Genomic DNA, 10,434 nt, shown 5'->3' with positions numbered 1-10,434 from the left:
TGGTTGCTTAGCAACTGGAGTTCGGAGTCTCCCGTTTTCTTTCCTCTCGGACGGAGCCCATGTTGAGTGTGGACCTCTCCGCCCATGCACGTCTGCCCAGTCTTACCATGTACAGGAATCTGCACACTTCAAAGGTGTTAGTGTAATAAATTTGTAGGGATGCGAGTATGTTTGGGTAGATCTGGACCTAATTTATACGTAATCCATCGACACCTGATATTTAATGATCAGACCCTGTGACTCAGGTGACATGTGGGTGGGCCATGGATCTTGATTGGGTGGGGGGGGGGGGGGTGTGCTTAGGGCGGGGGATCGTCCCGTCCCGGCCGAGCAGACCACAATACCGACCAGACCGGGGGCTTAGGGCAAGAGATCGTCCCGTCCCGGCCGAGCAGACCACAACACCGACCAGACGGGGGCTTAGGGCAAGGGATCGTCCCGTCCCGGCCGAGCAGACCACAACACCGACCAGACAGGACCATAATCCTGCCCAAAATCAACCCAACCTTGGACTCCACTGAAGGCTCAATTGGCCTTGGCCAGATCTCTCTGTTACTACGACCTGCAGTAACCTTTTCTGATGTTTATAATAGCGTCCCGAGCCCAAGCTCGGAACGTCTTGCTGTATCAGCTGCGAGCCAAGGAGCTCCTTTGACCACAGGACTATTCGCCGACGCGCCCCAACCGAGCTCGAAGCACCTTCTATGCGCTCCGATCGAGTTTGGGGCGCCTACTGTATTCGCCGGCGTGCCCCGACCGAGCTCGGAGCGCCCTCTGTATTCATCGACGCGCCCCGACCGAGCTCGGGGTGCCCTCTATATTCGCCGACTTGCCTTGATCGAGCTCGGGGCGCCTTATCCATCAACACGCCCCGACCCTCGAGCTCGGGGCACTTTATTGAGTAAACCTCGGAACCGAAGAAGCTAGGCGGACCTCAGCACCCGTCAAGCCGACCTCGCCGAATATATGATGCGACCTCTTATCGAGCTTGGTCTCGCCCACAACCACATCCACGTGCATGCCCACACCCACCTACGTGGCCATACACTACAATTTCACCGCATCATATTTTGCTTGCTGGCCAATGACAGCCAAGGACAACGCCATACTGCTCCAGCCATACCCCGTCATACCCATCAATGCCTTACCAAACGACCTACACCACGTGCCTCAAGCAAGCTCTAGCTGTGCGCCATCTGTCTAAAACCCATCTCCTCCCATGATGAGGAGGAGTTATACCTCCACCATCTGGACACCTCTATCGGGACTATAAATAGCCCTATCAGGTAACATAGGGGGGACTTTTGGACCAACTAAGATCCATTCTAACTTGAGCGTCGGAGGGCCCTCACCGTAACCACCGGTGAGGCTTTGTGCAGGAACACCGTCGCGCAGGAGGTGGCTCCTCTTTCTCCGCTGTAGCCGGTAGCTCCCTCAACTCCCCCGGTGTGGTCACCCTCGAGCCAAATTTAAACCATAACAGATCTCACAGTATTTGAACCTTCCCAACTGACCCAATTGGACTTTGCAAAGGTAGTGGCTTAGAGAGAGAGATCACAGTATTTGAGAAATTGTACTGACTTTCAGGCAGTGCATGTGTATAGAAAGGCGAATAGGACTGCCGATTGGATTGCATCATTTGCAACACAGCACTCCAAAGGGGTTCTATGGACCAAGCAGGATATTTTCCTTCGCAGTTTTGTCAAGTTGTTGCTCTTGATTCTGCTGGTTGTACCTATACCAGAATAGGATGAGCAACCATGTAATAATAAAACAAAACGTCTTCACGACTCGGCCAAGTAACGCTATTGCTTTTTTGGCTGAGCAGAACATGTTTAATTTTCAGATAAATCAAAAATCAAAATTAAATAAAAATAATTTCTTAGATAATCGTATAATAATTTCTGTCTAATAAAAGCCAAAACATGTTTAATTTCCAGCTGAATAAAAATTATAATTACCCGCAAAAGGTAATCATAGTAATTTTGAAGATAATCATATAATAATTTGTTCCTAAGCAGTAGTCAAAACATAAATGATTTTCCATAAAATGGTCAGATAACAGCTTCCAGCAAAAACAAAAGCCAAAACTTGTTAAATTTCCAACTATATCAAAAAACCAAAAAAATAATGATCGTAATAATTTTTGGGGTAATCATATAATAATTTGTAGCTAAACAAAAGTCAAAACATGTTTTATTTTCACTAAGATAATCATATAGTAACTTCTAGCTAAAAAAAAAAGGCTATCCATATCATAAAATACTATTAAATATAACCGACCACAGTGGGAGTCGAACCCACGACCTTCTGATCCGAAGTCAGACGCGCTAATCCACTGCGCTATGCGGTCATTAATAAATCAAGTTTAACAAGAGATTCCATACACCAGTAACTAGTTTCCGCGATATAAGAAAATTAGCATAACCCGGGAGATTTGTTTGTCGTCCTGCTAAAGTCTCATTTGACAGAGTTTTTGGTGGGCCAAAAAATACTTTATGATCCTTTAAAAGTATTTTTAAATGAAATAAAAGTGTTTGGTAAAAAAAATGGAAACCTATTTTGGCTTTATTAGAAAACTGAAAACGTTTACTTGGGCGAAGCTCCAAAATGGAGCTTCTTCGAAAAAGTACTGTTAGCATATGGCAGAAAGCTGTTTTACATTTATAAACTTTTTTTTAGACCAAAATACTCATGATAAAATTATACAATTATAGGAAGTGTCTTTTTATATCATAATGCACGAAGAAAGAAGTCAAAAGTCCTAACAAATAAGAAATCCTAATCGGCCTTGGCTTTCTTCCTTGCCATGTGATCAAGATATTATTTCTTTCCTCATATTTTTATCCATCATTTTGATTTTTGTTTGAGGGAAGAATTTTTTTGGGCTTAGTTTTTCATTTTATCCCAAAGAGTCTGATGGTATTAACAATAATCCATGGAGATGGACAAATTCTTCTCATTATCATCCCTCTGTTCCATCACCCAATCGATCTTTCGTTCTCTACTTCCAAAGCCCTCTTTTCATCTTCTTTTTCCCCTCTTTCTCATCGTTCTCTATCCCCCACTCTCTCCCTCTCTACCCCTCTCTCTATTTCTCTCTCATGCTAGAAATGACGGCCTCGATCTCATGGTCCACGATACACTGTGGCATCGTGGTCCACCCACTCTCTCCCTCTCTGTATTTAGCTCCCCAATCTCTCAGTCCATGGTACACCATGATACCGCGATACGCGATATCGTGGTCTACCTTTAATCGTAGACCGCGACATTGTGGTCCACTTTTAATCGTAGACCACAACATCATGGTCCACCTTTCAGCATAGATTGCGACATCGCAGTCCACCCACTTTCTCCCTCTCTCTGTTTATCTTTCAGAATTAATCTCACCGTCCATGGTACCCCACGATATTGTGGTGCACGACATCGCGGTCTACCTTTAATCGTAGACCGCGACATTGCAGTCCACCTTTAATCGTGGACCGCAATACCTTTGGATATCGGAGTGCTGGAGGCATGGATGTCTTCTACAGTTTCTAAGCTTCTTTCTTAGTTTAGAAGCTATGTCTCTACAAAATCCTGTCTTGCTTTAGAGTACCATAAAACTATTTCTATAATATTTTTTTTCTTGGGGGATGAAGACCTTGTCTGTCCATTCAATATCCTAGTTCTAGCACTGATCATTATGTCTACAAAGTTATTGCTCACTATGCCTCGGTTCTTATAAAACTTTATTTTTTTTAGTAAAGTCGATAGTTCATGAATATAATATTAATTTAATTGACATTCTTAGATTCTATAGTAAATTGTTACTTTTAGTGGTCGCTATGGAATCTATGCAATAAGTTTACCTATTAATTATTTTTTTGAATGCAAAAGTAATTTTGTTTATATACAAAAAATGGATATGTATGTAAGTTATATATTTGCGTAATATATATGTAAGTAAATTGTACATATTTAGATATGCTTTACAAGATATCTTATGATTATGGATGAAATCATGACTTATGATTGACAAAAAGTTTCACGTCTTTATTGTTACATTGTAAAAAGAACAAATGCCTAAGAAGAGCCAAAGTACTATTGCAGGTCCATCAACCCAAGATGATAAGAAGAAGGCTATTTGGAATGATAAATTGATGGAGGAGTTTATCGATCTATGTTTTGGTGAAGTAGAAGCTAGTAATCGGTTAGGACACATTTCAATAGGCTAGGGTGGGCCAATATAATTAAAAAAATAAAAAAAAATAAGTGGGATAACCTAAAAGAAAATTGGAGCATTTGGATGACATTGATGGGAAAGGAAATAGAGCTTGAATGGGATCCTGTTAGTAATACAATAGATACACCGGATGCATGGTGGGAAAAAAAATTGCTGGTACATGTGACACTAGTTTGATGTTTGTAATATTTTTTATACTATGATTCAGAAACTATTATTGATAACTATATATTCTTAACTTGCAGGAGATTCCTGATGCAGCTAAGTTCTGAGAATATGGTCTGCAATGTCATGAACTTGGATAGTTTATTTAGATATACTAGTACCACTAGGCAAGGGGCCTAGGCACATGCTTTATCGATGCAAGAGGATGTTGAGGGCACAATTGGAGCAAATGAGAGGTTAGATGGGGTTAATAATGATACGTTTGAGGGCTTAGGTGACTCAGATGAGGACCCTAATATGATTGCATATAAAATTGATGACCTTTCCATTGATACAGTTAATGTTAACCTTACCCCTGCATCTTATGCTATCCAAGAGAGAGGAAAGAAGAGAGTTAGCCCTAGAACTCATGATAAGAAATGTAAGAAGGTAGGGGATGCTGCGCAACTATCTCAGCAGTTGAGTCATCTTGTTGATACAGTGGAGAAGAGGAGTACAGTATCATCCAAGATAATTGATAAACCTGGATGCAGTATCGATGAGGTGATGGGCCTGGTGCGTACGATGCCTGAGATGGTAGGACAACCTGAACTATATCTGATTGTTGCTGAAGTGCTCTTTAAAAGAGAACATTGAGAATGATCTCGAATCATGTGCACAGAGAGAGGAGAGAGGAGAGAGGAGAGAGAGGGGAACTTGGCTTTCCACCGAGTAGCTGGTGGGTTCGCCGGATGGCAGCCGCCGGGGGGCTTTCTGATCGGGGGAATCGGGATGGTCCCTTGCCAGGCTGGGCGGAGACCACTCCACGGTGGGTTGGGGTGGCGCGAGGGCTTCCGTCCCAACCGGAGATGGGCTGCCATCGGTTTACCGAGGAGGAGCTGGCTGAGCTCGAGCGTCGTTTTCCCCGGGTGGTAACGTTGCCGACGGAGAGGGTGATGCAGGCGAGGAGTGATTGGGAGGGGAGAGCTGTGCACGCCAAGAGTTTGGGGCGGCGCATTCCGGCAGAGGTTGTGGCTCGTGAACTCAGAGGACGGGCTAAGCTCCTGCAACCGGTGGAGGTTCTTCCAATGGCGGAGGGTGTTCTGACGATCCGGTTCGGGTCAGGGGAGGAGCGGGCGAAGGCAATGGCAGTGGCCCCTTGGCTGGTGGGGGGCCAGCTGATGTCGATAGAGGACTGGCGGCCTGATTTCACCCCGGGCGTCCACTCGGTTAGCCGGACAGTTGTCTGGGTTAGGCTACCGGGGCTGCCGTTGGAATATTGGGATAATGCATCCATCCTGGAGATGGTGGCGGCGGCGGGCAGGCCACTTACGCTTGATGCGGTGTCAAGCGAGAGGCGGAGGGTCGGCTATGCCCGAGCAAAGGTCGAGATCGACGCTAGCCTCCCACTGGTTCTTGGTACACTAGTTCAATGGGGGAAGAATAGGTTCTGGCAGGCCTTCGTTTACGAGGATCTGCCGAGCCTCTGCTACCTCTGTGCCCGCACCGGTCATCAGGCGGGGGAGTGCCGGTTCTGCGAGGCGGAAGGGAGATCGATCCCGATGGTTAATGGAGCTCCTGGCGGCTCTTCGTCGTCTACGGAGGGAAACCTACCCGGGGGGAGTAGGCCGAGAGTCTTCGGCCCATGGATGACCTCTTCTAGGTTTCCGGCACAGTGAGGTGGCGGTGGGGCTAGGTTTCCGGCTAGGCCAAAGGGGACGATGACTTCCTGCACCGAGCCGACTCGGGAACCGGTTCATACCGACTCGGGCCCGGGTCCGGCCAAGGGAGGGGCGAGCGAGCCTCAGTCATCGCCGGACTCTGAGGGCTGGCGGAAGCCTAAGAAGGTCGCTCGGCGCATCTCGCCGGCGAAGGGAGCGGGAGGAGTCGAACCGGTGCTGGGCGTGGCGGCGACACCGGTGCAGCGGACCGAGTCGACACCGAGTCTAACTCGGCAGGGAGTCGTCCAAACCCAAGCGGGCCCGGTCCAGACCGGGGCCTGTGATCAGGGGCCTGGGCTGGGCCCTCCCAGCCTGAACAGCGGACCCAGCCCAATGAAAAGGGCCAGAAGCCCTTCGAAGCGGCGGGGGGCCCTCGGGCCGGAGCGAGGTCTGGCCCGAGACCACTCGGCCCCTCCGGTGCCTGGGTCTTTCGTGCCGGGGTTCCGCGTGCCAGTGGCCGGGGCGGCGAGCAAGAATGGCGACTGGCGGCGTTTCAGGAGTCGGAGCGCGTCTCCGGCGATTGCGGAAGGCCCGCGAGTTGGGAGGCCGGTCGGCGGGGGCGGCAAGGGTGGTTTCAACCGGGAGCGATCTTCTGCGGATCCCGTTCCGCGACGGGGTATGGCGGCGGGCGGTGGAGATGGGGGTCTGCCTCCGGTGGCGCCAGGCGGGGTGGATGCTCGGGCGGTGGATGAGCTTGGGCGAGGTGGCCTCCCGTCAGCGGAGCTTGGGTCTTCTCCCAAGTCGGTCTGCGGAGGAACCAAGGTCGGTGATGGGGCCGAGACTGTGCGGGATGAAATTTTGCTCACTGCCACAGTCTGCTCACCTGGGAAGAAGACCCTAGGTGAGATGCCTAAGGGGGGAACGGCAAAGGAGCCCAGGGAGATGGAAGTTCAGAGTGAGCCTGTGAGCACCGAGCAACCACGAGGAACTGCACACGAAGCCTTGGTACACCAATTGAAGGTGGTGCTTGAGATGGCCGGGCCGGAAGAGGGTGCGGCGTGTAGTAAGGAGGGAGGGCTGCAAGACCCCGAAGGGGTGGCCATGCATCAAAACACCCAAGTGTTGTTATGAAGGTTCTTCTTTAGAACTGTCGGGGAGCGGGGAAGCCTTCCTTTCGGCCGGCCTTCCGTAGGTTAGTGAGTTTGCATGACCCAGATGTTTGTGTTTTGCTTGAGACCCGACTGTCGGGATCTAGTTTGGAACGAGCTAGGCGTGCCATCCCGCGATCATGGGGGACATATGCGGTGGACTCACGGGGCCTCTCAGGGGGCATCATTGTGTTATGGAGGTTGGGGTGTGTTGGCATTGATGTATTCCACAAGTGCAACCAACAGGTGATCCTGGTTATTTCTGAGGGGGCTGGGCCTCCGTGAGTCATTTTAGCCACATATGCCAGTACAGACCATCGGGAGAGGAGAGTCTTGTGGGAGGAGGCCACCAGCCTCATTCAGCTTGGCCACCCTGTGATAATGGCAGGGGACTTCAATTGCATTGACTGCCCGGAGGACAAGAGAGGGGGTAAGGTCTTCTCCAACAACATTGAGGTCAGAGAGTTCCAGGACTTTATACAGTCCAATGGGCTGGCGGATCTTGGTTTCACTGGTCCGCGCTTCACCTGGTGCAACAACAGGCTGGGGATGGCACGTGTTTGGGAGCGGATTGACCGAGCGTACGCGACGCCCGGATGGCTTCAGAGATTTCCGGACTTCTTGGTGCGCCACATGCCCAGGATTGCTTCTGATCATTGCCCAGTATTGGTGAGTACCTCTTATACCTTTCCAGTTCATTGTCCTTTTCGCTTTGAGAAGGTATGGTTGTCTTACCCATGGTCGTGGGAGGTGGTGAGAGAGGCGTGGGAGATGCCGGTTAGGGGGGATGTGATGTATAGGGTTACCCGGAAACTTGAGCTAACCAGACGCCGATTGCAAAGGTGGAATAAGGAGGAGGTGGGGAATATCTTCAGGAGGGTGGAGGAGACGGAGGCATCCATCACTAGGTTACAGGCACTTGAGGACAGAGGGGGTAGTCTTTCAGATGTGGATCAGGGGGAGCTCAGGGGACTACTGGCTGGACACGCTTCCCTTTTGAGGCAGCAGGAGGTGTTTTGGAGGCAAAAGTCCAGGATCCAGTAGATTAGGGAGGGGGATCGGAATACCAGATTCTTTCACCAGTCGACCATCATCAGGAGACATCGGAACCGGATTGGCCGGATTAGGGATAGCAGTGGGCGGGTGTCTGAGGATCAGGAGACAGTCAGGAGGACCTTGATGCAGTTTTTTCGTGATAGATGGACCGAGTCTGGAGGTACAGATGGAGGTGCATGCGGACCGGTACCAGGGAGGCAGGTGTCAGTGGAGGAGAACGCAGCTTTGGTCAGTCCAGTGTCCGGGGATGAGGTACAGTCGGCCCTTTGGTCTTTGGGCGAGGACAGAGCCCCGGGCCCAGATGGCTTCCCCCCTGTCTTTTTCAGGAGGTATTGGCACATAGTCAGACAGGAGGTGACCGCGGCAGTCCAGCAGTTTTTTGTGTCGACAGCGATGCCTGTGGAGTGGAGGAGGACTTTCATTACACTGATTCCGAAGAGACAGGACCCTGTTGAGCCGAGCCACTACAGACCGATCAGCTTGTGTACCACCCTGTATAAGGTGGTGGCGAGGGTACTAGTCCAGAGGATGAGGGGTATCCTACCCAGACTCATTTGCCCTGAGCAGGGGGCTTTCGTTGGGGGGCGTTCCATTTCGGATAACGTCCTCATTGCTCATGAGTTCATGACTGACCTCCAGAAAGCGCCTAAGTGCAGGTGCTTAATGGGAGTCAAACTTGATATGGAGCGGGCATACGACAGGATGAGATGGGAGTTTGTGCGGCGATGCCTGGAGGGATTTGGATTTCACCCACAGTGGGTCAGATGGGTGCTCGATTGCATATTGTCCCCGTCCTTTGCCTTATTGTTTAATGGCTCACCATCATGCTTCTTCGAGTCGTCGGTAGGATTGAGACAGGGTTGCCCTTTGTCACCACTTTTGTTCATTCTATGTGCAGATTCTTTGTCCCGTGCACTCAGACAGGCAGTCCATGAGCAGGAGTTGCAGGTCTATGGCCCGGGGGCCGGGACGGCAAGGGTTTCGCATCTGCTATTCGCTGATGACTGTATACTGTTAGCCCGCGCGACGAGCAGATCAGCCCGGGCCATTAGTAGGATCTTGGGGGCATATTGTGGTATGTCGGGGCAGCAGGTCAATCTGACCAAGTCTGCCATTTTCTTTAGCCCGAAGACTGACCATGGGGCGAGGCAGTCTATTATGAGCCTACTAGGGATTGGAGAGCAGGTGGGGACCCTTACATACCTCGGGGTGCCTATTACGGGACGCCGTCTACGTCGGAGGGAGTGTACATCCATGGAGCGGAGCATCACCCACCGTTTGGAGGGTTGGCAGGCGGGTGCACTGTCGATGATGGGCCGAGTCATCTTGGTACGGTCAGTGTTGAGCTCTATCCCCATTTATTTGCTCTCCAATACCCTGGTCCCTCTTGCTGTGATCCGGGGATTGGAGAGGATGTTTCGCACTTTCATCTGGGGACGGCGGGGAGGCAGAGATGGTGTTCACCTGGTGGCTTGGGAGTCTATTTGCCAGCCGACTGACAGGGGAGGACTTGGTATTCACTCATTGGTCGAGCGGAGGGAGTTATTGGCGACCAGGTTGGCAGCCAGGTTTCTTCTAGAGCCTGAGGGCCTTTGGGGCTCACTGTTGAGGGCGAAGTACGGGGACCCTGCCCCCCACTACGTCCTACGTACTGGCCGAGGAGCTTCCTTTATTTGGAGAGAGATCTGCGTTCGCGCCCCAGGAGTGTTGCCAGAGATCAGGTGGGAGATTGGGGATGGGCGGTCGATCAGCATTTTGGAGGACAGATGGTTGGCTGAGGTAGCTTTGCAGGGGTGGCCCACCGAGATTGACCATGGCTGGATGGAGGGACGTAGAGTGTGTGCCTTATTTGCCCAGGGGGAGCGGAGGTGGGACACGAGCCTTGTTCGACAGGTATTCGGGGAGCACCTTGCTGAGCGCGTCCTAGCTCTGCCGATCCCGGAGGGGGAGGCAGTGGATAGGAGGGTATGGAGCAGGACAGGTGGGACGACTGTGAGAGTTCGGGACCTTTTAGCAATTGGTAGAGGGCCCTCTGCGAGACAGATGGACTGCGGCTGGATTTGGAGGATGCACATTCACCCTCGAGTGGCCTTGTTCCTGTGGAAGGTGGCTTGGGGGTGTTTACCTACTTGTGGGGTTTTGGTGAGACGAGGAGTGAGGGTCCAGGCCGGATGTGGAGCTTGTCAGGCGACAGAGGAGA

General features: G+C 50.8%; 2 protein-coding genes and 1 non-coding gene across 3 annotated transcripts; 2 read left to right on the top strand and 1 right to left on the bottom strand.

Annotated features, from left to right (window-relative positions):
- Nucleotides 1-2,279: 2,279 nt before the first annotated feature.
- TRNAR-UCG (transfer RNA arginine (anticodon UCG)) lies at nucleotides 2,280-2,353 on the bottom strand. The gene has a single exon. It is a non-coding gene; the product is annotated as a tRNA-Arg (tRNA).
- A 2,885-nt stretch (nucleotides 2,354-5,238) lies between these two features.
- LOC120111416 (uncharacterized) lies at nucleotides 5,239-6,048 on the top strand. Its single transcript, XM_039128472.1, has one exon. It carries the CDS (start codon nucleotides 5,239-5,241, stop codon nucleotides 6,046-6,048), a length of 810 nt encoding a protein of 269 aa, XP_038984400.1.
- A 1,511-nt stretch (nucleotides 6,049-7,559) lies between these two features.
- Nucleotides 7,560-8,222, top strand: LOC103706536 (uncharacterized). Its single transcript, XM_088707884.1, has one exon. The coding sequence runs from the start codon at nucleotides 7,560-7,562 to the stop codon at nucleotides 8,220-8,222; it is 663 nt and encodes a 220-aa protein (XP_088564010.1).
- The last annotated feature ends 2,212 nt before the right edge of the window (nucleotides 8,223-10,434 follow it).

Source organism: Phoenix dactylifera, chromosome 11 (genome assembly GCF_051530095.1).
Source record: "Phoenix dactylifera cultivar Ajwa chromosome 11, Ajwa_hap1_PhDact_Kaust_v1.1, whole genome shotgun sequence".
NCBI classification, from domain to species: domain Eukaryota; kingdom Viridiplantae; phylum Streptophyta; class Magnoliopsida; order Arecales; family Arecaceae; genus Phoenix; species Phoenix dactylifera.
The sequence above is the reverse complement of the archived record's forward strand: the minus strand, read 5'-3'. Positions and strand labels throughout refer to the sequence as shown.

Bases quoted from the DNA above. Each gene is read 5' to 3' on its own strand.
- LOC120111416 (XM_039128472.1), top strand. From the start codon at position 5,239: ATGGGCTGCCATCGGTTTACCGAGGAGGAGCTGGCTGAGCTCGAGCGT.
- LOC103706536 (XM_088707884.1), top strand. From the start codon at position 7,560: ATGGCAGGGGACTTCAATTGCATTGACTGCCCGGAGGACAAGAGAGGG.